At 49.0% G+C, this 24,209-nt stretch overlaps 11 protein-coding genes across 11 annotated transcripts; 6 read left to right on the top strand and 5 right to left on the bottom strand.

Annotated features, from left to right (window-relative positions):
* Window positions 1-547: 547 nt before the first annotated feature.
* ASPSYDRAFT_63056 (DUF3435 domain-containing protein) lies at window positions 548-3,128 on the top strand (the record flags this gene model as incomplete). Its single annotated transcript, XM_040850210.1, has 6 exons — window positions 548-963; window positions 1,028-1,292; window positions 1,392-1,672; window positions 1,734-2,110; window positions 2,178-2,804; window positions 2,836-3,128. 6 exons carry the CDS (start codon window positions 548-550, stop codon window positions 3,126-3,128), a joined length of 2,259 nt encoding a protein of 752 aa, XP_040695811.1.
* A 760-nt stretch (window positions 3,129-3,888) lies between these two features.
* ASPSYDRAFT_52632 (uncharacterized protein) lies at window positions 3,889-4,610 on the bottom strand. Its single transcript, XM_040848527.1, has 2 exons — window positions 4,042-4,610; window positions 3,889-3,975 (listed from the first exon to the last, which is right to left on the bottom strand). The coding sequence occupies exons 1-2, from the start codon at window positions 4,292-4,294 to the stop codon at window positions 3,950-3,952; spliced, it is 279 nt and encodes a 92-aa protein (XP_040695810.1). The 5' UTR covers window positions 4,295-4,610; the 3' UTR covers window positions 3,889-3,949.
* A 183-nt stretch (window positions 4,611-4,793) lies between these two features.
* Window positions 4,794-6,079, top strand: ASPSYDRAFT_165353 (uncharacterized protein; the record flags this gene model as incomplete). Its single annotated transcript, XM_040843349.1, has 2 exons — window positions 4,794-5,206; window positions 5,254-6,079. 2 exons carry the CDS (start codon window positions 4,794-4,796, stop codon window positions 6,077-6,079), a joined length of 1,239 nt encoding a protein of 412 aa, XP_040695809.1.
* Window positions 6,080-6,806: 727 nt separating this feature from the next.
* On the bottom strand, window positions 6,807-7,268 carry ASPSYDRAFT_37670 (uncharacterized protein; the record flags this gene model as incomplete). Its single annotated transcript, XM_040845556.1, has 1 exon — window positions 6,807-7,268. One exon carries the CDS (start codon window positions 7,266-7,268, stop codon window positions 6,807-6,809), a length of 462 nt encoding a protein of 153 aa, XP_040695808.1.
* A 539-nt stretch (window positions 7,269-7,807) lies between these two features.
* ASPSYDRAFT_724926 (uncharacterized protein) lies at window positions 7,808-9,778 on the top strand. Its single transcript, XM_040850650.1, has 5 exons — window positions 7,808-8,483; window positions 8,549-8,595; window positions 8,664-8,790; window positions 8,864-9,363; window positions 9,440-9,778. Exons 1-5 carry the CDS (start codon window positions 8,289-8,291, stop codon window positions 9,561-9,563), a joined length of 993 nt encoding a protein of 330 aa, XP_040695807.1. The 5' UTR covers window positions 7,808-8,288; the 3' UTR covers window positions 9,564-9,778.
* Window positions 9,779-10,313: 535 nt separating this feature from the next.
* Window positions 10,314-11,952, top strand: ASPSYDRAFT_52628 (pyridoxal phosphate-dependent decarboxylase family protein). Its single transcript, XM_040848526.1, has one exon. The coding sequence runs from the start codon at window positions 10,327-10,329 to the stop codon at window positions 11,785-11,787; it is 1,461 nt and encodes a 486-aa protein (XP_040695806.1). The 5' UTR covers window positions 10,314-10,326; the 3' UTR covers window positions 11,788-11,952.
* A 594-nt stretch (window positions 11,953-12,546) lies between these two features.
* On the bottom strand, window positions 12,547-13,364 carry ASPSYDRAFT_52625 (uncharacterized protein). Its single transcript, XM_040848525.1, has 2 exons — window positions 13,061-13,364; window positions 12,547-13,006 (listed from the first exon to the last, which is right to left on the bottom strand). Exons 1-2 carry the CDS (start codon window positions 13,336-13,338, stop codon window positions 12,883-12,885), a joined length of 402 nt encoding a protein of 133 aa, XP_040695805.1. The 5' UTR covers window positions 13,339-13,364; the 3' UTR covers window positions 12,547-12,882.
* A 2,182-nt stretch (window positions 13,365-15,546) lies between these two features.
* ASPSYDRAFT_52623 (uncharacterized protein) lies at window positions 15,547-16,260 on the top strand. Its single transcript, XM_040848524.1, has 2 exons — window positions 15,547-16,120; window positions 16,197-16,260. Exon 1 carries the CDS (start codon window positions 15,640-15,642, stop codon window positions 15,991-15,993), a length of 354 nt encoding a protein of 117 aa, XP_040695804.1. The 5' UTR covers window positions 15,547-15,639; the 3' UTR covers window positions 15,994-16,120; window positions 16,197-16,260.
* Window positions 16,261-21,420: 5,160 nt separating this feature from the next.
* Window positions 21,421-22,017, bottom strand: ASPSYDRAFT_52619 (uncharacterized protein; the record flags this gene model as incomplete). Its single annotated transcript, XM_040848523.1, has 1 exon — window positions 21,421-22,017. A coding segment is annotated over exon 1 (410 nt), but the record flags the coding sequence as incomplete, so codon positions are not given.
* A 1,472-nt stretch (window positions 22,018-23,489) lies between these two features.
* Window positions 23,490-23,933, bottom strand: ASPSYDRAFT_52618 (uncharacterized protein). Its single transcript, XM_040848522.1, has 2 exons — window positions 23,896-23,933; window positions 23,490-23,793 (listed from the first exon to the last, which is right to left on the bottom strand). Exons 1-2 carry the CDS (start codon window positions 23,925-23,927, stop codon window positions 23,598-23,600), a joined length of 228 nt encoding a protein of 75 aa, XP_040695802.1. The 5' UTR covers window positions 23,928-23,933; the 3' UTR covers window positions 23,490-23,597.
* ASPSYDRAFT_52617 (uncharacterized protein) lies at window positions 23,926-24,209 on the top strand (the record flags this gene model as incomplete). The annotated part of the gene is made up of 1 exon (XM_040848521.1): window positions 23,926-24,209. A coding segment is annotated over one exon (284 nt), but the record flags the coding sequence as incomplete, so codon positions are not given.

Below are 24,209 nucleotides of genomic sequence, written 5' to 3'. Positions count from 1 at the left end.
AGGACGAGGTGGACCGATATCTTCAAGAAGGTGGGAAACTTTCCTGGTTTCTTTTCTCTTCATCTAGAAATTGACATAATACAGGGATTGTTCCGCTCCCGCCAAGGGCTTACTGGAAAGATCATGAACATGACTATCCTGTCCTCTCCCGTCTTGCACGCTATCTACTCTCTGTGCCCGCCACTGGCGCGGGGGTTGAACGACTCTTCAACAGCGCTAGAGACATCTGCCACTATCGCCGTGGCTCTCTCAACGAAAAGAGCTACCGTGGGAATATACTAGCAGAGGAAGACAATCAAGTGACACGTGAAGTGGAATCTGCTCTTAAAGCAACAGAGGATGAGTTCTGCTGTTTCGTCCGAAGTTCTCAGTGCCGTCAAGTGATTCATAGTAGTCTTTATGGTTTGTTGGTACCCCCGTTGTCAGCGTCGAAGTCGATCGCTCTCTCACAGTCGCTTCCCCACGCCTGCTATTTCGATTGCCAGAGTTGGCCTTTCCCTCAAGTTATCCAACCGCTTCGTCCTACGGTCGATGTCCGCCTTCAGCCATGCGTCGTCGAAGTCCTACTCACGGTAACCGCCCGCCCGCTACGAGCGAAACGACCTCCAGAACAGGCTCCGACACCGACGACGATCCAGCGTACGACCCGAACTCTGACACCGATTTGACGGAACCAGATTGCCCCTCGCCCGGGCCTCGAAAGGCGTCTGCCAAGGGGAATAAACACAGAGAAACACCGACCAGGGAAGGAAGGGCACAGTGCCCCCAAGCGAAATCCATGGAGCCTCCTACGGAGGGACCCAACAGGAACACAAGCGTGTCGGCAGCGGAATTGCAGCATCGGGCGCACTATGAAGTCCCGGCCGATGACACGGGCGAGGAACTTTCCAAGATTCCTGAAGATTACGGCAAGGCCAGCGGTACTAAGAAACTGAATCTTCGGCTGAAGGAGCGTTGGATTTGGTTCGTTGTTGCTCTCCGACCCCCTCCCAGCGGGAAGATCCTCTGCTAACTGTCTTGCTTTCAGGTTCTGTCGGGCCAAAGCGATCGAGCCGTCAGCCGAGCTGAAGTGGGAAGATGCAGAGGAGGCACTGAAGCTGGCCACTCCGAATGATATGCACCGGTTTTTGAACTGGTGCTGCAAACTTGAGTACAACCCCAACAGCGGCCGTCGGCAGAAGCGTTACAAAAAAGCGAGCGCCTTCAACGCCGACTGGAAATATTTTCGGATCTACTACACCCGGGTCACTAAGCATGAGATGAGCGAGGAGATGGGAGAGGCGGTACGGACGGTGAGTTTGGTTTCGTCGTTTGATTACGATCCATCCGATTCTGACGCCGATGAACAGGGAATGAGATAACTTATTGACAAACATGGCTTGGACAAGCAGCCGCGAGAAAATGTTCCGGTCTACATTGAAGACATGGTTCCCTTTAACGAGACCATCCTCCAAACCAGGGAGAAGCGATTCCACTTGGGATTCCAGCGGATCATTCTCTGTCTATATAACACGATTGGTCTTTTTACGATCAACAGAAAACACGCAATGTTGAACCTCCAGTTTAAACATCTCCAGCTGACTCTCCAGCGAGACCCACGGGGAGGGCCTCCCGTGCCTATGATCGAAATTCAACCCCGGTTCGTGAAAAGCATTCTCGGAATGTCTAAACTGTAGGTGGCTTCACGAGTCATATTATTCCCATAGTTCCCATAACGCTGACGCATAAATCAGCAACACCTTTGCACTGCCGGAAATAGTTTATGGCGTGTCGCTAGTCTTTAGCCCACACGTCCTGCTTTTCAGCATCCTTTTTTTTGTGAACGCGTTCGAGGCGCCTCACCTAACGTCGATGGAAGACCTTCGGAGACTTTTGGTCGAGGATGGCCGGCAAGAGATGCCACTCCCGTTGAAACAAGAGATGGACGATTACTATGTCTTCCCGAAGGTGGACGTGGTCAATGGCCAGGCCCGTATCTTGTGGGAGACACGCATGAGTGGAGAAACGCTCGATGGACAACTCAGATCATTGAGTGAGATACATGGATTTCTATACCCTTTCTTCTCACATCAATTTCGTTACGGTGGAGGTGAGCTGCTCGACCAAAGTGGTAAGTGGCGACCTTGTCCTTCCCAGTGCCTGCCATCAATGAGCTTTGTTCGCTGACTGGCACCTAGGATTTGTCAGTGAGGCGCAACGCAATGTTAATATGGCGCATGCTAGTAGCAGGACCTTTATCAAACACTATCGTCCTCGACGCCATGCTGGTTTACAGGAGGTCATGTGTGGCCTTGATCCTGATCTTGAGTTTTCGAGAGCCGTGTCGCGGGTGAGCCGCTGGATCGACCGGCGCCGGCCACGGTACTTAACCGATGCCGACCGTGCGCTGGTGGAGAAGGACCCCCAGCTACAGGCCGCGATCCGTTGGCAGATCGAGTTGGAGATGCAGTGCGACGACTCTGATGATCCGACATTGTTGGTATTGCTAAAAGACCAGGAGCGGAAGGTCCGTAACTTACGTCGAAGCCTGCAGGAGAAACGACGGAAGGATATTCGCCAGGACTTTAGCCGGAAACAGGCCGTGCTTGATATCGAGAGGCAGCTGACCGGCGGTGCCGTGAATGATGAACTGGCGCGTGAGCTACTGCGGAAGGACTTCGCCATGCCTTCTCAGCAGATCCTTGTTGTGGAGAATTTCTTTACCTGGCCCGTCTCCGACTCATTAGAAGATGAGTGGGCGCGGCGCAATAAAGCGGTTGTGGCTGGGATCCAGTATTGTGGCTTTCCGGAGGGTGGTCCGCTCCGTGCGGCCGAAACGCTCTGCGTCGTCCGAAGACGAAGACCGAACTAGCCCTCCTCCGCCTCGAAAGCGCAAGTCCGAGGAGCAGCCAACCGCACCAGTACGAGAGGAGCAATTTGCGGTACCGAAGGGACAGCCCAAGAAAAAGCCAAAGCCCGTGGTGTGCTTTCAGTGTAATAAAAAGTACTCTGACCACAACGGTGTTAAGCGACATTTTAAGACTTCCCACTTGCAGGACCGCAAGTGCAACTCGTGCGATGACGTGGAGTTTCACCATCAAATGCATCTGCAGAGGCATGCGGAGGGAGTCCATCATGTTTCCACTTGATGGTTTTCGGGCAGCACTTGGAAGATTGGGCTGCTGCTCAATTGGATGGCGTTCTGGTGAAGTGTCCATTCAGAGGCGTGTTTCCACTAAAGCTGCCTGTGCATAATTAGATATGAATAAGAACTTCGCGATATCGTAATTCAACAGCAAAGAGGCTGTAGCACAACTTATTGAATTACTTCCAATCACTCATGAGCGTGCTACTATGGATTCGGAGCCTAGGACACAGTCTTTAGATTTCGTTCGCTTTATTTAACTGCGAACCCATTTGTTCAAAATACCAAAATAGCAAATGCCATAGTAGTAGGGTTGTTTAATATCGTTAAGGCTGGCACAGAGGCTATCACGACAAACATGCCGCCATCCACGTGGGCGATTCCGCTGTTGATAGCAAATTTATGGCCTCATATTTCTATTTCACGAACCCCTGTTATACAGAGTTCCTGAGCAGCGCAAAGATTTATTGAACTATTTGAATAACCTCTTTTACGGGTGCAACATCACTCCTGCCGTTATCAACGACGCTTGCTATTCGAATGGGAAGGATTTGCGATCATTCCTACAGAGATGTTACTACTCAGGATCTACCTGGATCCCAACATTGGGAGTTTCTGAAAACCAGCTGGCAAGCCGTCATCTCGATTAGGTCCTATACCACTAAGCCTATCAAGGGGCGATGCTTTGCCTGAGATCCACCACAATAGTTACAACAGGCTATGAGCTCATAGTGCGAGTTTGCAGTATCCGGCTCCGTCGCAAAATATATCAATGCTCATCCACGCGCTCATACCCGCAACCTTGAAAACCATTCCTCCACATCCTTAATTGTTCGTCCCTAATGTTCGCCCTTGTCCATGGGTCAGCTCGATGTGAGTAGCGTTTGACCGTTGGTCTGCAGATGTGATGGCGGTACCACGGTGATTTTCGGATATTTGCAGGAGAGTCGGATCAGACAAATCTCCAAGGCATTGGGTCGCGCGTATTTTCGCCGATACGGACTTAGCTGTTGTTGCATAGCCCTTCACAGAGCCGATAAACTGGAAGGCATCATCATCGGCATGGATATCTTCAAAAACATTCTCAGGGTGTTGACTGGAAGGTATATCAGACGCAGCAGAATTACTGCCAGCATGAGAACCGTTTCTCTCCATGTGATCATGAATCATTGGTATAGCAATATAGAGCGGTCTAGTGTATTTGATTTGATTATATCCCAAGGGACGAGGCGAGCGTCGATATCGCGTGTTAATCCGAACAGGAGAAAGTGGGGTTTGGAGGCGTGTCTGATGACATCACGTGCTGCTCGTGGACCAAAACCAAGGTATTTTGATGAATTGATAGCCTTCTCAAAACGTTAGGAGCCACAGAAATATTTCTGTCGTTCTCGTTGTTTCAATTTTGACAGTTAGTACAAATGTAAATAATCATTTTGGCTCTATTGACGCCATCGAAATACTGGTACTTGGTCTCTCGAGTGTGTTGTTGATTCAGAAATTCACCCGGACGCTTGTGTGGCATATACCTCTCCTCCACGTGTCATCAGCATCGACTTTTCGTGCCCCGCATTCTTTTACAATAATAACTCCCTAGGAGAGCGGAGAAAGCTTTTCAACCAGTATATTTACACAACTTTCCTTCATTCCTCTTCTTCTGACAGTCTATAATATGGCGGACCCCTTGTCTATCGCATCTAGTATTGTTGGCCTGACTGGGTTCGCTTTACAGGCCAGCAAAGTGCTGTATCAGACGATTAATAATTTTCGAAGCAGTAAGCGGAGCGCCCGAGAGCTACGAGACGAGGTTGAGTCCCTTTCACAAGTTCTTGAAACGTTGGAGCAAGTGGCAATAGAATATGAGTCTGAGTTATCAGCGCTAAAGCTCCCTCTGATACGGTGCGGTATAGCCTGCAAGGAACTTAGTGATGCGATCGGCAGGTGTGTTAAACACTCTGAGGGGCAAAGGAGCAGTTTTCGGGACTGGACTCGGCTTCAGTATCTTGGAGATGATATTACCGCCTTTCGGCATGTCTTAGCCAACTACAAAGCCACCATCAGTATCGCTCTAGGGGGAGCGACTTTGTAAGTTGAAGAATTATCCTCAGTTGCACCTGTCTAACTTCCTTTAGTCGTACGGTAGCCGTAACCACCCAGGCTCTCCACGAATACAAAGACATGATCTCCAACACTACCTCAGATCTTCAAGATAGGCTGGAGGATATCGAGGACAAATTGAAATCTCTCTCTTCGCAAGAAAAAGCGACGGTATTAGAACAGATGGAGGAGGAGCGCAAAAGCACAGAACACTGCATTTCGATCTGCGCACAAGTTTCTGAATACATTCAACAGTCCCAGACAAGGCTCAAGGAACCGGGCGGCCAGATGGCGACAGCTTCTAGAGAGAGCACTGTGGTAACAGGAAGCGAACAAACCATCGCAAAGCGAATGGCTGATGCTTCCCTACATGATTGTCTGCAGAAAATTACCCTGACATCATCCCAACTTCAGGAACACCTTGTCCGCCTGAAAAATTCAGTTGGGACTCAAGAAACCCAAAAGAATTCAAATGCTGTTGTGCATGATGTTCAGCAGATTATAGAGGAAAAGAAGGGCATCAAGCAGTGTCTCGAAATCTGTGCTGAAGCGTCTAGCAGGACGGAGGTGCCTCGGGTAAATGTGTTTGAGGATGTCACTTCACTGGATGACTCACAGCAAATGTTGATTTCGACGGTTGGGGATTTGTTGAACGCAAAAAAAATCAGCACGGGGAGGAGATCGCTACAGATCCTTGGACAGGTATCTAGCGATTCACTCTATCAGTTGTCTCTCAACCACGTCGGCTCGCAGCAAAGTGTAGCTTCGCAGCGCGAAGAAGACAATGATAGGTTCCAGATTCATTATGGTCCGGGCCAACCACTTCAACATGATCAGTCTACCCAGAAGCCGGTTCGCTGAGTCTATGTAGCGTCTCTTCGCGTGGACTCAGTTTGCATCTGTGCAGAATTTAGCGTCCATGTTGCTGTTTATTCATCTACATCGCCTATCTGCAGGTGCTATTTTCTTTTCTCAATATACAACCAATCCACTATGTGAGGCATATGTTTGGCCTAAGGATTTGTTAACTCCTTAAGTTGTTTTTGTGAGGAATGATGACTTGGGATCACATAATACGTCGCAGGTAGTTAGTCCTTTTTGCCTGGTCGATAAGGGCTACGTACGAGCATCACATGGAGCTTCTTGCTTCTGCTGGATGGCGACTCACAGTTTCTAAACAGTGCTTATAAAAGATTCGTAAGAGATGTCCAATACCTGAAACCAGATGAGCTTCCTAGAGAAGGGAATGGATACCAATGGATCGCTGAAAATAGACACACGCTTATGTGACCAGCTATTTACTCCAAAAAAGAGTCCCGAATACAGTATATATGGCAACCTGCGGGTGAATTCCAAGTCCCTTATCCGAAAACCGATCAAAAGACGTTCGCAAAGTCATCAATCCTCGGGGATGCAGCTAAACAAATCTATCTAAAGTCGTGAATCGCCTTGAGTAATGTTATTCTTGCAACTCAAGAAATCTCGGGATTTACAGGCTGCAGATGAGAGAGGCTAAACCACTAAGGCGGTCTTGTGTCGAGAGCCCAACAGCTTTTTCAGCATTATTTGATCCACCGATTTCATTTGTTCACGTCTGCTTTCCCAGCTTTTGGCCCTCTCCATAGTGTGCAAATTGAGAGGTCTTTGACTGTTGGCCTGTGCTCTCTTTGGGTGTAACTCTGCGATCGTTGATCTTCTGGAGAGTATTATCAGACACATCTCCGAGGGTTTGCGTTGTGTGTGACTTGGCTGATATATCCTTTGCATTTGTTGTGAGTCCACTTGTAGAGCTGATAAATCGGAAGACATCTTCTTCGGTATGTATTTTTTCAAAGACATTGTCATGGCGTTGGGAAGTGAGAAACCCGCCTTGTGGGCTATCTTCCTGCTTCTGCATCATTGCATGGAAATGTAGAGTATCCTGGATATTTGTAGGAATATTGGTGGAATGAAAGGTGGTATTGCCGTGAGCGATCGTCTTTAACGCCTTGAGACGGATGTGAGAGGTCAACCCCGCGCTGCTTATCACGTGGCCGTTAGTTGTCCACATGATCCTTTCTGACCATAGCTGACTGAGCGAGGTCGGTCCCCTTCCACTTTTCTGCATCCAAAGATACCAGCCGGTGCGTTCTTGAGGGCATCTGATCTCAACCCTCTGCAAGCATGATGCAGATTCGTAATTGTGTTGCGGTAAGAATATTCGAAGCCGCGAAGGGGTTGCAAGGTAAGGGGATACTTTCCGACTGTCCGAAACGCCCCCTCCCCCCAAGCGTGGTATGACCAGTATTTCTGCCACATCAACGCGCTAAAAATATTTCTTCTCTTTCTCTCCTAATCTTGTTATGTAGGCTTAGGAGGCAGTTCTTTGTCTTGGGAAAAAGCAAACAGCTTGCTTGACACACTCACACTGCAGCCTTCCTGAAGTAACCATAAGTTTCTTTGTTTGTTCCCTTAAGGAGGTGATAATAAGTGCAGCTGCTGTACTTAATAGAGCTTGAGACAATTTAAAATTTATTAGAGAATACTTCTCGTTAAATTCCTGCCAGCCTGACAGCCCATCTAAAATAATGGCGAACCGCTCTTCCTTACAGCCGCTACTCCCTGCCACCCTGTCTAGACCCGCTGATGTCCAAGAGCCGAGTCAGCTTAAGCGAAAACGCCAGCCAGTGGCTTGCACTTCTTGTCAAATAAAGCGTACTAAGGTGGTTTAATAAACCAGTAAGTCTGACTTTAAATAACATTTACAAATTTAGTGCTCTGGATCATCTCCGTGTGATGAGTGTGCGAGAACGGAGTCTGACTGCCATTACAATCCGAGCAAAGATAAACGTCGGAAAGAAACTCTAGAAAAAGCCCAGCAAATTGAGGAGGTTCTCAAGACAATTGTCAATATTCTTTACCAAGGAACTGATGATGATCTCAAAAGATTAAAAGCCAGGGCCAAGTTATCTCCTTCTCCGGAAGAAAGCATGGAGCAGTTGCTTAACAATGTATTTACTTAAATGACGGTTTCTAAATCGAGCAGCTATCAAGGAATTGATGCAACATTCCTGTCATAATCCCGGTGTGCATGTTGTATATATGTATACCGATTACATCATCTGCCTATCTCTTGTATCTAGCAGCCAGCTCTTGCCAAGTTATCCGCAACCTACTCAGTGCTACAGTTGTCCTTGCGGACGGCTGCACCGTAAATGCATCGGCTGCGTCACACCCAGATCTCTACTGGGGAATCCGGGGAGGCGGCGGTAACTTTGGTGTGGTTGTAAGTCTCCCCCCTTCCTGCATATCTAAAGATGCACAGTATGCTAAAGGTTCCTTAACGGCTAGGTGGAGTTTGTTTTTCAGGCATATGAAAGGCCTGATGACGTGTTTGCGTTAGTACCACGCAGATATGGGGTTATCCAAATCAACATGGGTTGCTGATGCTGATTATGAGTGTCAGTGGAATGCTCGTCTACACCCTGGACAAAGTCCCTGAGCTTGTCGAATTTCTGAACGAGTGGAGCAGCGACCAAGAGCCCAACGAAGCTGCTCTGCTCGCTGTTGTGTCACCGCCGCCACAGAACCAGGTGAGCGAATAGTAGACATTGGAGTGATAATAAGTTACCAAGGTCAGGAAGCTAACCTAGGAGGTATCCACAGCCAGCAATCGCCGTCTTCCCTTTCTACGACGGCCCTGAAGACACAGCCCGTGATCGATTTGCGAAACTTATATCAATCGGTCCCATAGCCAACGGGACATCCATGGTGCCATATTCGAAAGTAAACTCCCTTATGCTTGACGGCGCAAAGCGCGGTGGTCGAAAATACCAGGCAGGGGCTGTTTGGGAGCCGCCGTTCGTCCTAGCACAACTGGACCAAGTCATTCAGGAATACAGTCGAATGCTAGAAGCCGATCCGGAAACGGCAGGGTCGGCGGTTCTTTTCCAGTTTGATCATCCGGATAAAATAGCATCTGTTCCGCATGATGCAACGGCGTTCGCCAACCGTGGCCATTACCGTCTCGCTATGGTCGAGGTGAAGTTCAAAAGTGCAAATTTGGATGCTGTGGCCATCAAATATGCAAAGAGAATCACGCAGATCGTCAAGGAGTGGGACAACGGGTTCCCCGAAGGTAGAGTAGAAGGAGGGATGAAGATTTAGTATGTAGCCTTATTTTTGTTCCTCAATTACCCTGCCTTGACGTCGCGAATGCTGACAATGTGCGTTCTCTCCCAGCTCTAACTACGCCACCGGTGATGAAGACCCGCGTCTGATTTTTGGGGGCAATTTGCAGCGCTTGGTGGAAATAAAGAAGGCGTATGACCCCGGGAACGTCTTTAACAAGTGGTTTCCCGTGTGAAGATGTTCTTGGCTAGACATGCCATTGCCTTCCAATTCAACTTTGCGAATGAAGAGAGTAGTATGTCAGCGCGCGGAGTGGGGTTTGAGTTTGTATGCATTACTATCTCGTGCTCCGGGTTGCTATGAATTGTCTGAATATTTGAACTGCAACTGCCTGCCGATAGGTATCAGGCTAGCACTTATGCTGTGCATAACTATACTAGCATAGTGTAGCTACGATATATATATATTAGGACTTCATGTTTCAGCGCTCCCTGCACTAATGTAGGTTGGAACAGCCTCAACATGCAAATGATCAGTTATCTGGTATTCCTCGGTGAGATCGAGGGTGTCGATATCTGTGCCATAAACTTGCACCTATGGCCTGCAAGGGACAGTAAGGCGGACGGTCCGGTGGGTGTCTGTTTGTCGTTAGAAGCAACATAACTATGATAGGCTGTCTGTACATCAACGGTCATTGGATGCCTGATATCCAGGGGCACGGGGGTAGCTTCGTTCGCGATACGGGAAGTGTTTACGGAGGAGCGAAGCTGAAGACCCGTGGGGGCCTACGCCGCCTAGTGTGGCAGCTAACCTTCTCAAAAGGAGAATGTGATTGGCCAATTCAACAACAACAAGGAAACCAAGCCGATTGGACAATTAAGCAGCAATGGAAATAATGTCACCTACTATAAATTACTCGCAAAGGTTGTACAGACTATAGTATATTTGGATACCATACATCTCCTTCGAAAGACTTCATGAAACAATTTTTACTCATCATGAGTCAGGGGGAACCGAAGAGTTCAGCATTTCATGCTGTTTTGCGGCTGACTGTAGAGCATGCGCTCCGGTATTTGGAGAAGCTCGACACCATATCCATTTCTCCAACAGTCTCGCTTCCCGACCTTCGTCATCGACTGCACAAACCGCTGCCAGACGGATCAACGGGCGCGAAACAGGTTATAGAAGAATTAATTGTCAATACTGCGGGAGGAATTATGGGCAATAGCGGGGGCCGGTTTTTCGCTTGGGCCATTGGAGGCACCCTTCCTGCCGCCCTAGCGGCCGATTGGCTCTCGTCTACATGGAATCAGTGTGCGGCCATAGCAGCTTCCAGTCCGGCCGCAGCTGTGGCGGAAGAAGTGTGTGGAATGTGGCTCAAAGAGCTCTTTCGCTTGCCCTCCACGGCCAGTTTTGCTCTGGTCTCGGGATGCCAAATGGCGCACATCACATGCCTTGCGGCAGCGCGGAATAGCCTCTTGGCCCGGTATGGCTGGGATCATGAGATTGAGGGACTTGGAGGCGGTGCTCCTCGGATTCAGGTGCTGAGCAGCGTTGAAAGACATGGTTCGATTGATCGAGCGGTGCGATTGCTTGGAATTGGGAGTCGCAGTATAGTGGACTTACCGGTCGGCGAGAATGGATGTCTCACCGCAGAGACATTGAATGAGGCCTTAAAGCAGTACTCAGGCGGACCAGTGATTGTTGTGTTGCAAGCTGGTGATCTCAACATCGGCGCTTATGACCCGTTCGCGGAGTTGGTTCCTCTGGCCCATCGCTGGGGTGCCTGGGTTCACGTTGACGGGGCATTCGGTCTCTGGGCAGCAGCGAGTCCCGCCCATCGCCATTTGCTTTCAGGAAGCGAGGAGGCGGATTCCTGGGCTACAGATGGACATAAGTGGCTCAACGTGCCTTACGACTGCGGATATGCCTTTGTCGCAGACTCTCAGGCTCATCGGAATTCAATGTCATACCATGCAAGCTACCTGACACAACAGCCAGATGTACGGGACCAAATCCACTGGAATCCCGAATGGTCTCGTCGTGGTGGTCGAGGTTTCGCTACGTACGCCGCACTGCACCAGCTTGGGAAAGCAGGAATCGCACTCCTAGTTAAACGGTGCTGTCATCTTGCCCAAACTATGATTGAGCAAATCGCCGCTCTCCCTGGGGCAGAGCTGATGTGGAAATCTTCGGTAAATCAAGGGCTGGTACGATTTGTGGCGCATACTGCTTCTGCAGACCACGATCGATGGACCGATGCGGTGATTTCTGCAGTGGCAGAATCAGGCGAAGCGTTCTTCAGCGGTACTACCTGGAGGGGCAAACGATGCATGCGAGTCTCGGTGCTCAATTGGCAGACGAATGAAGACGATGTTTCTCGAGCCGTCGGGGCACTCAGACGACTACTTGAGAAAGGACAGGGCCAGACATGTCCTTATATAGAGAAAAAAAGTTAGAGCATGCCCTGCATAGAAATGGCAGGCTATGAGGGGTAGCTTGATCCGGTATAAGTAGCTGCACTTGGGCTGCTTGACAGAAGAATATTTATCACACTTGTACCCTTGCACCTCAGTCCAGAGCCCCAACCCACGGCCACACCGTCTCCATAGTAAGGGCCTCAGATGGGTTTAGACTTCAGATTTAGACTGGAATCTTGGAAATTCAATTTCATGGTCTCAGTGTTCTGTTTCTGGAATTAAGACAGTTATATAATGAGATAAATGTCCAAAATGCTTGCCGAACGATTGACTCAGTAAGGGAAGTTAATACCACATGTCTTGCATCGGCACGATCAGATATCTCGGTCTGCAACAGAAGACAGCTGAAATCGAACGTTGTCGGCCACACTTATCTATACGTTGTATCTCTTCCCGTCTCAATTCCAGACACCCGCTGTTGGGTGATAAATATTTTGGAACTCAACACTACGTTCGCGTCTCCCTAGGCTCCACTACGCCATGCCCAGCAGAAAGAATTGCGCCGTTTGCCTGAGCAATGTGTGCTCTTTATTTGAAGATAGATCGTCCAACAGAATTTCAGATAGATGTATCTTTTTTCGCTTGAGCTTAACGGCCCGAATCATGGTTAGACTTGTTGAGGCGCTTTGTATTGTAACCGCAACCATCGAACAGGCAGGTCACTTCCAACTGACAAGGCCACTTAATGGACTATCATGAGCAATCGACGGCTATCTGTTGGCTCTGGTCTGGCAATTGTGTTGATGTGCTACTCCTTTGTTAAGTCCAAAGTGCCTGTCTTTTCCGGTGATGTCTATATATGGATGCTATCTCTATTTGTTGCTTACCTCCTTCTCTTGCCTTAATTAGACGGGAAACAAGAGCTCTTTTGTCAGATTTCTAAGACAATTGGCCAATGGAGCGCAGCGAATCCTTAAACTAAATAGCTTCCCTAGAGTATTACCACAGTAATTTTATGCTTCGTGGCTCATACTGTACCTCAGTCGCTACTTTCATCGGGCCAGTTTCCTCCCCACAGTTGTTCCTGTCGGCTGCTGGAAAGAATACAGCCGATCCACGGCCTGATTTACCTCTTTATTCCACCGTTCCTGTTCCTCCATACTGGATTCCAAGGCTCTGTAATTGATCGTCAATCCCTACGTTCCAAAGTCCACGACAAGGAGATAAGCTTATGACGTACTCGATCCTCTCTTTGAGCCTGTCAAGTTCTTAGCGTGGTTCCTGATCGCGGGTTCTACGGCACCATACATACTCTTCCAGAAGACCGCCGACGTCTAGGCTATTGACCTCCATACCATCCGAACCACGATCCGAACTTTCGGCGACTTCTCCATCTACCCCGTCTGAGGAATCCCAATCATCGCGAACTTCCCTGACGTTGTCGTCTTGGATAGGTTTGGAAACCCGAAGTTCGTCTCGTCGCCGGGTGGAGTCAGGCGTAACGCCCTTCAGTCTAGAGTGGAACGCTTCAAGGCGAGTTGGCTGAGATAGTGGTATATTGTAGCCTGAAAATTGTGCATTGGAAGCCATTTATGGGTTGCAGAGATGTGGAAGCGAAAGGAACAGGTCATAAAAACGCCAAAGTGAAAATTCTAATATATATTCTAGTGATTGCGGGCGAGACAAGCGGCGTCTCCTGTAAGACAGCGGTGTGAGCCTTTTCTCAGATCCCTCAGAAAATTATCCTATAAAATAAAGCAGACAAAACATTTCCCCTGGGTATTTGGTTTATAGGCTAGCATCCAGACTGCAGTTGAGCGGGTAACACGCCGGACCACAGTAGTAGCCTAGCTTCATTTCCGGGCTCCATAAGACTGAGGCTTGTTTACATTTGTACCCTACCAAGTTGGGAATGGACATAAGCGGCTCATTAGAGCTACGAGACGTACAATACAGTATTGTCAGAAGCTAATAGAATATGCGGTGGCTGTGGGAGCCCTGAAATGTTGAGATTGAACTGATGATATGTGTGTCCCGTAGATGGTCCCACCACTCGAAGTCCTGCTGGCTTAGGTTTCACAGCCGCCAGCAGGCGCTACAAGTTTTGTTCAAAAGCCTTGCTGAATACGAGCGAACACATGCATCGCCTAGGTTGTTGTGTTTGCTAGCCGTTTGTGTCCTTGGTCGTAGTCTCTGAAGCCAACTTTGGCGTATCTGTTCCTTCGTTTGCGTCTCCACCTGATTCTGAGCTTTTCCGGACCCAGGGCATCGTTGGAATGGCCGGGCCTGATGTAGTCGTCCAGATGCTTTTAGTGGTGGTTGGGGAGCCCCGGTCAGTCGGATTCCGCCGACAGTAGATCGTACTTGCTGCTGCTGCTGCTGCTGCTGAGAGCGGCCCATGATTGCTCTGGAGTAGGTGGCATTAGCCGGGAAGCTGAGAGTGAGGACGCAATTGTCGATAGCGTAGTCGGTAGGTATGACAGTAATATAGCTGTAGTAGTCTTCATCGTAACAGCGGCTTCTTTATATATAGGCCAGTGTCGAGATTGACCATCATGCACTGCAGCATGCTAGTCCCATGCAGCCAGTATCTTCTGGGACCAACCGGCTGTTGCGGTTGCCAAGGAGAAGCCATCCAATATTCGACGGTGGCTAATCAAGTGGCTTGATTGATAGATGAACACATATCTCGGAGCAGTCGGATATAACCCGCAGGATTCTCACCGACAAGCCCTCACTTAGGTCTCTAAACAGTGAGCCTGGGGACAATCTCGCTTTCAAAGCCCATGGCTACGGGCATATAACGATCTGCTACAGTACGTAACTGATGCTACCTTCGTTAGAGGTCTTCTAAGCATCTGTCAGAGACGAAAATATCTTTTAGAGAGTAACCCATTAATACCCTCCTTTCCCCTGAGATCGGGAAACCGAAAGGCACTCTCCATGCCCAAGCCCAGACTGAGCAAGACCTCATCTCAACATGGACAGATCCTGGTTCGGGATAATGCTGGCCAGCATCACTGCGGCTGTCCTTGTCTTTCCTGAGAACCTTGCGGCTCACTCAACTCCACCCTGTTCAGCTCCCACCGGACTTCAGCCGGACGGTGCTGTAATTGTATTGGCATCATATCAGGCCTACGCCTCAGCCCCACTCGCCAAGACCAGTATGAGCGCGCATAGAGCAATTCCTTTAGGGACAGTCACCAGCTCTCATTCAGTGGGTGCGTCATCGGGACGGAACGGATTGCGGAATACAACCCATCCGCTCAACCCCGGCGTCACGGCGTCCGTTCGAGCCAAGTCCAGTGCAGTGATTTCATCTACCAGAAATGATGCCAAAGACAGGAGCACTTCGGCCCGCGCAATGACAACACCAACCGAGTCGCCCGTGTCTAGATCCTCTTCAACAATGAACTTCCCCCGGTGAATTTACATCAACTACTGAGGATCAGCTAGATTACCAATAATTTCGACCCACTTCCCTAACCGAGAGGTCTTGACTTCACGGCGGCAAAGGGCAAGGTTTTATTACCAGGCGAGCAGACTAGGGCCGTATATTTTGGGCATTGTGCACAGTGCCCGTTGTTGCTTAACCCTACACAGAGTCGCCCACATAAAGTGGGTGATTCGGTGACACGGTACCTGCTATTCACAAACAAATAATGTGGTCTCGAAACCCATTTCTTGCCCACCCTTGCTCCCTTCCGAGCCGGACCGTCCAACATAAACGGTTCTTAATTCTGAACAACAAAAGTTGCGGGGGCCGATTCCGTTTTCTCTCATACTGTACCTTCTCCCATGAAGCCTACAATCGTCCGCCTTGAATGCACCACTGTGAATGGGCAAATTATCGACCCTTGAACACCCCGAAGTAAGACTATACATCTATCAATGCCTCCTGCCCAGAACATGGCTGCACAGAAATCACCTCCGTCCCGGTTGGATTTGCTCCGCGAGGCGCTGACGAGACCGGACCAAGCCCTGAAACCTCAACAGCCCTCGCAGGCTGCTGAATTCTACCCCCACCAACCGAAACGGAGAAAACGTGTTCGGAAACAGGCGACGATCCAGGTGACGAAAACCAAGAAGACGGCAACTGGGAGACCGATAGCTTGGGTGTCTACGAAGCATCGGGACCTTCGGCTGGCGCCCATAAAAAGTGGCCGAAATGACGATCAGTGGCGGTGTCTGGTTGGGGCTTTCAAGGCGGTTGACCAGGATATCCAAAGATCAACAACGTTCTAACCATTTATGGTCCACAGCGCAGTCGCCTATCAACGCCAGCAATGGATACATCCTTTTTGCCACGGCTCTCCAACCTCTTCCCGGAATTTGCGCAGATCTGCAGGTGTCAACTTCGGGGCATGTGTGGCTTGGAAAAGAGTAAGCTGATGGATTTTTGGGTTACTGTAAACTGCAGCACTGGTCGATCGATCTGTCATACCCACCCTTTGTGTTTCAGTTTGGTCCATGTTCTCCATGAAGCATTCTCTAGCCTGACGCTGTTCTCATATTTCTCTCTGCGAAAGACCACGTAACGCCATGGCGTCCAGATATCTTCCTCTATCCATTCGTGGGACAGGTAGTCAACATGTCTCGAGGGCTCCTCCTCCACAGAGCTATCGTCGGCGGCTGGTATCTGTGGGGGTGCGCAAGGGGAGTCTGCCAGCGGATTAATGGAAGCGTTGGTGGGAGCGCCTGGCTTCCCTAAGTATGCACTGTCGTACGGTGGCAACAACTCACCATCTTGGTCATCAGATTCGTTGAAGGATATGGAGCCCGTGCGGGTAGGTGAAAGATTTTGTGAGGCACTCGGTGCAAGACCTGGCGAGGAAGGAGATGAGGCAGCAGAGCATGAAATTGGACTCTGATAATCGGATGGATAAGAATGGTGGAAGAGGTTTGGTTATCATATTGTCTGGATGCTCTAAGAAATACCTCTGTGTGATGGGACGCCGTACTGGGTCTGGCAAGAAGCGTGAATGGCTGTCCGCCGAAGACGGTAGCACAGTGCTCATCTTAGCGGTACATCAAATTCATCTATGCCAAGTTGTCAGAGATTTACTCTCACGGGCAGTGGGTGGAAGGTGCAGGAGGGAACCATAGAGAAGGGATCGACAGACTGCAAGAGGCAAACAGCGGCAAGTCAATGGTTATATATCTAGGTAGGAAAGGCGACGAATGTCGCAGATCATTGGTGTATTTTTTGTATTTTCCGAAACTTTGGAATGTCCGAAAAACACGCATGGCAAGTAGAAACTGCAGAGGTGCTGAAGGACACAAGGGGGTTTAAAATAAAGGATTAACAGTATTCATTGAATGGCGACGTTCTAGGCATAGGTCGCGCGAGAAGCTGAATAGGATGGCGAGTGGAGATTGATTGTGGAGAGCCTTTCCCCCCCCCCTGCCTTCTCGCAGTGGAGCCGCAGACTCTCTTGTCAAAGAAGCGATAGCAAATAAATGGGAAGATAGTCTGCCTTATCCTGCCAAAAGTCCCCGCTGCGGGGAATCAGGAGGACAATCGGCCTGATATGGTGGGATTTGAAGAGTATGAAATGTGGATAAGAAGTTGAAAACGGTCGGCCTGCGAGGCTGAAACGTCACATTAAGGAATTATTGGCACTGCATTAAGTTACAGTTGACAGGCTGCAGCCGTGGTTGAGGTGTCCAGACATCAGACCTCCAGGGTCTGGAATCCAGAATCTCTGATGGATTCCAGACACTCCCACAGTACTCCACAACCGTTGACAGGCGATGATCAGGAGCCCCGTGCTCTCCTCGAGTTAACCAAAAGCGGATCCGACGCGGTTGACGCTGGAGATCGCCGCCTCTCATTGCTTTTAAAACTTCCCTGTTGTGATCATCCAGCTTCCCTGCTCCTTTATTACTGCGAAACCTTCCCTCTTCCCCTCGCTCTCTTCCGGTCCCGGTCCTACCGTCCGTGCGGGTATTGCTTGGCCGGTGGTCCAGCAAGGATCCAATTATGGTGCTCACGCTGACCGAGTGTGAGACGAGTTCTCAAATTGAGTTGCAAGTACACAAACGTAAAGTCTATTACTCGATCCCTTCTTCCTTGCAAGATGAGTTTCCATCCGAATTATCTCTTCTTTGGGGCAGCCCGGAATCCTTCCCTATAATGGTGTTTATCCTGCAGCTTCTGCCAGCAGTTAACGCCCCTTGCTGTTCCATGCGCGGGCGTTGGGTTTCCACAATATCATGCAAGGGCTTAACTTGTGGAAGGTGCTGTGGTATTCTTCTATTTTCAATAAAACGCGCTGAGAGGATGTTCCGTATCAGGGCTCTGGTTCAAGGGAATTTAAGTTCGGCCACGGAATATCGGTTTTCAACCGCTACCTTGATTTGAGCTGACATTTAAATGAGTCGATGAGATAACAATTACTTATACCGCAACAAAGTTTCGGATACTCATCGATCTGGCTCAAACTGTGCAATATGCGCTATTAACACGTGCCCATGCGGCGCAATTGCTTTGGAGGCCCATGGGCTAGGTACAGCCGAGTGAAAGAGTCCGAGCACAGAGTTGCTTTTGACCCATAACCTTGAACAGAGCAACGGAATAAACATCTGTAAAGTCAAGTTACATTTGCCCTTGATTCCCCTGATCCTTCCCTTACACAGGAAGTGCTCCGCGGGGGCTTGGCCTCAATTTTGATACATGCCATCAGTACCACCAAACTAAAAAGCTCCTTGTTTTGCCAGCCGAACTGAGAGCATAATTTTAGTGGGCTTTCGTACGTTCTAAGCACGTACATCTTTCTACATGACACTTGGCGCATACCAATCACGCGAGGGTCATGAAACAAAAGCAATAGTGTGTTTTGCCATAGCAAGCATTTGAAACATTGTTCTATACCGATGGTCATGGAGATAGGAAACTGCGCGGATAATAGCGGTTCCTTTTTCACCTTATACAACGCGAGTTATGATGGAGGATAAATCTGAACCGAATGGCCACCGGCATAACAAAGCGGATTCAAGTAACTCGGTACTGTACGCTGCATAATTAAACACCTTCACTCACACCGTCACTTTGTTTCGTGGAGGAGCAAATTCTAACATACTGTTTAGAAAGCTGTCGCAGGGACGCATATCTCTACGGAACCATCCGAGGCATAATGCCCGGGTAGTCCGCAAAACGCAGAAGCGGGATTACGAAAAGAAATATTGCGGACGCCAGAAAACCAAAAGCAAATTTCAGAGGTCGGAAACGTGCTAAAACGTCGCCGCGTGGATTTCCGACGTCCATGAATTCCAGAGCTACCTCATCGGGCTTTGTTTCGAGAGGATGCATCTTCACGCCCACATATCATGCCCAAAAGAAATGATTATAATGGCGGTAGCTTGACATCCATCATGGCAAGAAAGCTCCGATTTTCGGCGATCTCTCGAAACAAGAGAACCACTGCTTCAAAATCGTATGTGCGAATGGAGTAAGAAGCCAAAAAGAAACGCCAGGTTGAAAGTGCTGCCCTTCTGCTGGAACCATTCAACTTTACCTCTGATCCGACAGCAGAAAGTGGTAAGGAATTATGGCATTCTCCAGCTTGATTTAAGCCGATTTGGCCTGACGTGATCCACGAGGTTACAGGGATACAGGCTCGGTGATAATTTATTTCAATAGTAGTTATGCATCCCAAGTATCATATTGTTTGAGATTCATAACTACAAAGCAACAAGTTTGCGAAACTGCAAAATTGGAGCGTAGTAGAGCGAGTTGTTGCTCAGCAGACTAACACCGTGCTTTAAGATTGGTTAATTTATATTGACTGAATTCAGAGTTCACCGTTGCACGTCAGTCTGGAGGATAAACCCGTCCTCCAGCGTTTCTGCCTGTCATTTGAGGGCTGATTGTTGAAAATGCGATGAGTATTGGTCTTTGCTCAAGATTAAGCGGATTACATATTGCCATCCGTTGAACAGCGTAATACATGTTCCGCAAGACAGAGGATTTTGGCCTTCACCATTAGATCCGCAGACCCGGCCCTATCCAAAAGTGAGCAAGCAGCGAGCTGGTAGAGTGCCAGATGAGTCGGAGTCCTCTCCAGGTCGGAAGGAACGGCGAGTGTTTGCTCTATAGTAGACTGAGACACAACCATCCAGGATCCCGTTTAAGAGAAACCAGACTCCGTGGAGAATGTGACTGTGAACACTCATCTCGCGGGGACGAGGCGGCAAAAAGGGATTAATAAGGAAGAGACCACTAAACGACAAGGAGGGAAGAGAAGGGATAGTGCATAGAGCGACGTATCTGGAGTATTGTTAGTCAACAGAGGTAAGTAGTAACTAGAGAACCAAAAGTGTGCGAAAGGTGAAGGATAAGAAATATAGTATTTGCTTACCCGCCCCAGTGGTGTGCTACCAGAATAGCATTAGTAAGTTCAACATGGCTGACAAAGGCAGTCAAAGTCTGCATATGCAATTCAATTGTCGTAGACTCCCTTCGGATAGGCTTGTCGCTTAGCCTGTGACCAAGCCAATCTAGAGCAAAAAGCTCGTGGCCTTCTTGAAGAAGTTTGGGCATAACCTATATATAAGTAAATATTAGCGCTCAATAAAGTTGGTCTCTGTGATCACCGTTCTCCAGCTCGATCTCATACTGAGGGAAAAGAAATATTGAATTTCAACAAACATTTCTCCATATATAGCTCCAGCTCCGGTTCCCATGTAGAAATACGATGGGCCTCTTCGTCAAATGGCTGCTACTACCAACATTGATGGCAGCCGGCCTTAAATGAATCTCACTCTTGCTCCACAGACAAGAAACTCTTCAATATGATCATGCCATGGAATATCCTTTACCCACTGCTTCCCAGACAGGTCCTCTCGAACAACTTCATTGTCTGGGAATACATACTTCCCTTCCAGTTGAACTTGAGCCTGCATCGCGCCCTGCCGTCTGTATGTTTCAGTATCTTCGATGAGCTTATTCCACCGCAAAATAAGACAAGGGACATTTCCGAGAGCGGTTGGAAGAAGATAAGATAAGACCTGCAGAATATAGATAGGAAGAAGCAAACAAACTGCATAGAGTCGGTACTGTATATAGTAAAAGACAAGAGAAAAACACTTACGATCTAGCATCTTGCCTAGGCGGCGATGAAGAGCTGCCCAGTAAAATGGCAAAAGCAAGCCATCACGCGCTGTCTCCTGCGTGTTTGCGTGTCTTCGATGAGGAGCTTATTCCACCACAGGATAAGATGATAGACGTTTTTGAGAATGGTTGAAAGGAGTCGAGACAAGTCTTGTAGAATATAAGGAGGAAGATACAAAGAAGCTGCGTAGAACTGGCTTGTGGAAGGTATGATTGTGGTGGATATCAGGCGCAGGAACTGTGTTCCCTGCTCGTTGCGGACGGGGTGGATGTCAATAGTCGAAACCATTTACGCTACACGGCATTGCAGAGACTAATTGGAAGAGAAACGTGGGAAGCCGTTGGGGAGTTGTTGAGGGCCGGGGCTGACAGATACTGTAAAAAAATTACTAACCAACGAGAATTCCCTGCGATACTGACAGATGTAGCGACATAGGCTAAAAGTGAATTTGTATGGGCTATAAGGAGACAAGGCACATGTTGGGAAATGTTCTAGTAGATAAGTGATAGTTGCCCCTTCGGCTTAGCCGCTGGGCGTTAATAAATCGTGTGTGCTGTTTTCGTCACTGTCGTCCATCGGAACATTGTCTTCTCGGGTCTGTGCGAAGTCTGGGGGATCCAATCCTAGCCCTTGATTCACATCATCCACATCCATTTCGGATTCATCTGCAGCTTTGGTCTGGGCCTGAATAGCCTCTTCTTTTACGGTCAACTGATTAAGCTCATTGAATAAGGCTTTGAGCTGCGCTTCGTTCTCAGCCCGATTGGTGATTTCTGGATTCTGGTGTCTTGATTCGATCTCCTCGATTTGACTCTCCAGAGCCTTTCTCTTCGCGATATTTTCATTTGATTGCGCATGCAAGCCGTTGAGGCGCCTTTTCAGTGGCTCCGCATCTCTTTCCCGTGTCCGAGTCTTCATACGATGCGGTCTCTTGTTAACTCCGCCTGATTTTCCGGGGCGTGGCGCCATCTTCAAAGAGCTCTCGTCGATTGCTGTTCCGGCTCTTGGTAGAATTGTAAGCTTGCTCATCTAATATGCCTGGATCTTGGTTGGCCTTTATATATCCTAGTGACGGTATATGTTACCACCGATTTCTACTCTGAGGACTCGATGGTTGGGTTTTGAGGACTTGTTTGCGGCCCATTGTAAAGGGAGACACCCTTTCCCTCTGTCTTCTGTTTTTGTGATTTCCTTAAGCTCACAGCCTCTTTTATGATCCCGGCACATTAGTGAAATTCCAGACCAGCAAACCAGACTCCTGCGACTGTACCTCAGGCTTTTTCTGCGGTGTGGGGAGATATTGGGGCGGTTGTTTAACGTTATGCCAAAGGACACGATGCATAATACTCTAGCCTGAGGGCCCGTCAGCATACGTTATCCCTCAAGGAGTAAGGGCCGGTCGGTTCGTCCTGTTCGAAAAGAACCGAGGAGTCTACTTGATGAGGTTCGCTTACGTGTGTAGCCGTCCATAACTGCTATGAGTACTCCCAATGCCGATTAGTTTATCAGTGATAGGCCAGTCCACAATGACTTGCAGGGAACGATATATTGCAGATATCACTATAGGGGATAATGGATAGGTAATAGCACTGATTCCTTGCCCAGCCATATCATCCACGCCATACAGTCCATTGTCCTCCTTGGGAGTGACAGCAGAGCCTCGTTTACATTCTTCTCACGATGTCTTTTGCGGATTTCCCACCGGAACTTGTGCTGCACATTGCCGCTGCGCTCCGTGACACGCGAGACATCTTTGCGTTAATGAGGGCCAACAGAGGTCTTTATCGCTGGTTGAAAAAGGACCTATACCTAATGTAGAGGAAACCCTGCTGAAGCACAGACGGTCATAATTCCTCGTCACTTGTCTGCAATTAGAAGTTTTTTTCCTTCCAGTGATCTGATCGGGATCGCAAGTCGGAGGCAGAATAGAATGCGAGCTGCCATACTAGCATTCCACCATGTGACATCAGCCGAAGACTGGACTTCACTGTGACCTATGGCGAGGAGTTTTTGACTGAGCATCAGCAAGCTGCGCTCTTTTGAGATGCGGATACAGGATTAATCTGCGTTAGTTTCCCATTCTACTGTACGTAGTATGCAGATCAAGGATAGTCCCAGTGCATGGAGTAACTGCTTACTATACCTTTGACCACGAGTCCCAAATCGATCTACATCAGGAATGCTTTGCAGCATTCATCTAACAGGGTCTACGGGGCAAATGGGCATGAATGCGACGACCCGTGTCTGATCAAGACGAAAACGAGGGGACAGGGCACGGTTTCAAACCTGATTGGAGCAATCGCCGCTGCAAGCACATTCCAAAAATGAGGTCCATTCCTGAGCATGTATAGGAGGCGTTGCGATTTTGCGTACCCGCACATTTTATGCGGAGTAGGGCACTTCTTGGACCACAGGAATTATATATAGCAACTTGCAAGCGCGTCGAGGTCAGCCAAAACAACTTCCAGCATCATGTTCTCTGCTACTATTTTGGTCTGGATGCTTGTCGCAGTTGCAGTGAGTTATGCCCATCCTTGTTCACAGTACTGCCGCTAAAACTCCCTCCCACCAGGTGTCTGGTCTCGCTGTCCACCGCGGAAACCAGAAGGTACGTGTGACCCAGTATGAAATGTCGGAGATCAGGGGCGGAGTAGACTAAACTGAGTGATATGCCATCTCTTCGTGTAGGCACAAGAAGGGTTGAAGGGCGGGACTTCACGCCAAAAGGTGCGCGCTCTACCAGGCGTTGGTGAACCGGGAACTGACTGTGCGGTGCCAATGTGCCAGCCTGTCCAGCGGGTAGACACTTGCACAGAAAGCATTCTCATGCACATTTCGGCACAGGCCAAGGTTGTTGAGTATAGATTTGGGCCGTGTGCGATGGGGCGAATCATTACTGAAAGTGAGGGGGAAGAACGCTGTGGGTGGGCATCTCGGTCTTGCTGTGGTCAGACGTGGTGATGTGACAATTAGCCTAGTGATCCGACCTTATAAATCAACTGCCTCCGCCTCCGCGGCCACTTTCCGTCTGTACCTTTCTATGGTTCCCTTAAAACCTAAAACCATGCCNACATCTGACGCCCGACGGACCATCTGGTTCAAGGATGATACGCCTTCCATTGGTCTGGCAACTCCAACAGCAGCCTCCAGTACAAACAGCCCAAGCCACACAACTCCGTCGTCCACTGGCGGGGAAAGCAACGCACGTCGAGACGAAAACGATCGCCACGAACGGCCGCTTGTTCGAAAAATCACAACCCGAGACCCTTGGACGATATACATCCACAAGGCTCTGGTTCGCGCCGGGCATGAGGCCTACCTTGCTATACGCCGTGACGACCCTGCGAA

Source organism: Aspergillus sydowii (genome assembly GCF_001890705.1).
Source record: "Aspergillus sydowii CBS 593.65 unplaced genomic scaffold ASPSYscaffold_26, whole genome shotgun sequence".
Taxonomy (NCBI): Eukaryota; Fungi; Ascomycota; class Eurotiomycetes; order Eurotiales; family Aspergillaceae; genus Aspergillus; species Aspergillus sydowii.
The sequence above is the reverse complement of the archived record's forward strand: the minus strand, read 5'-3'. Positions and strand labels throughout refer to the sequence as shown.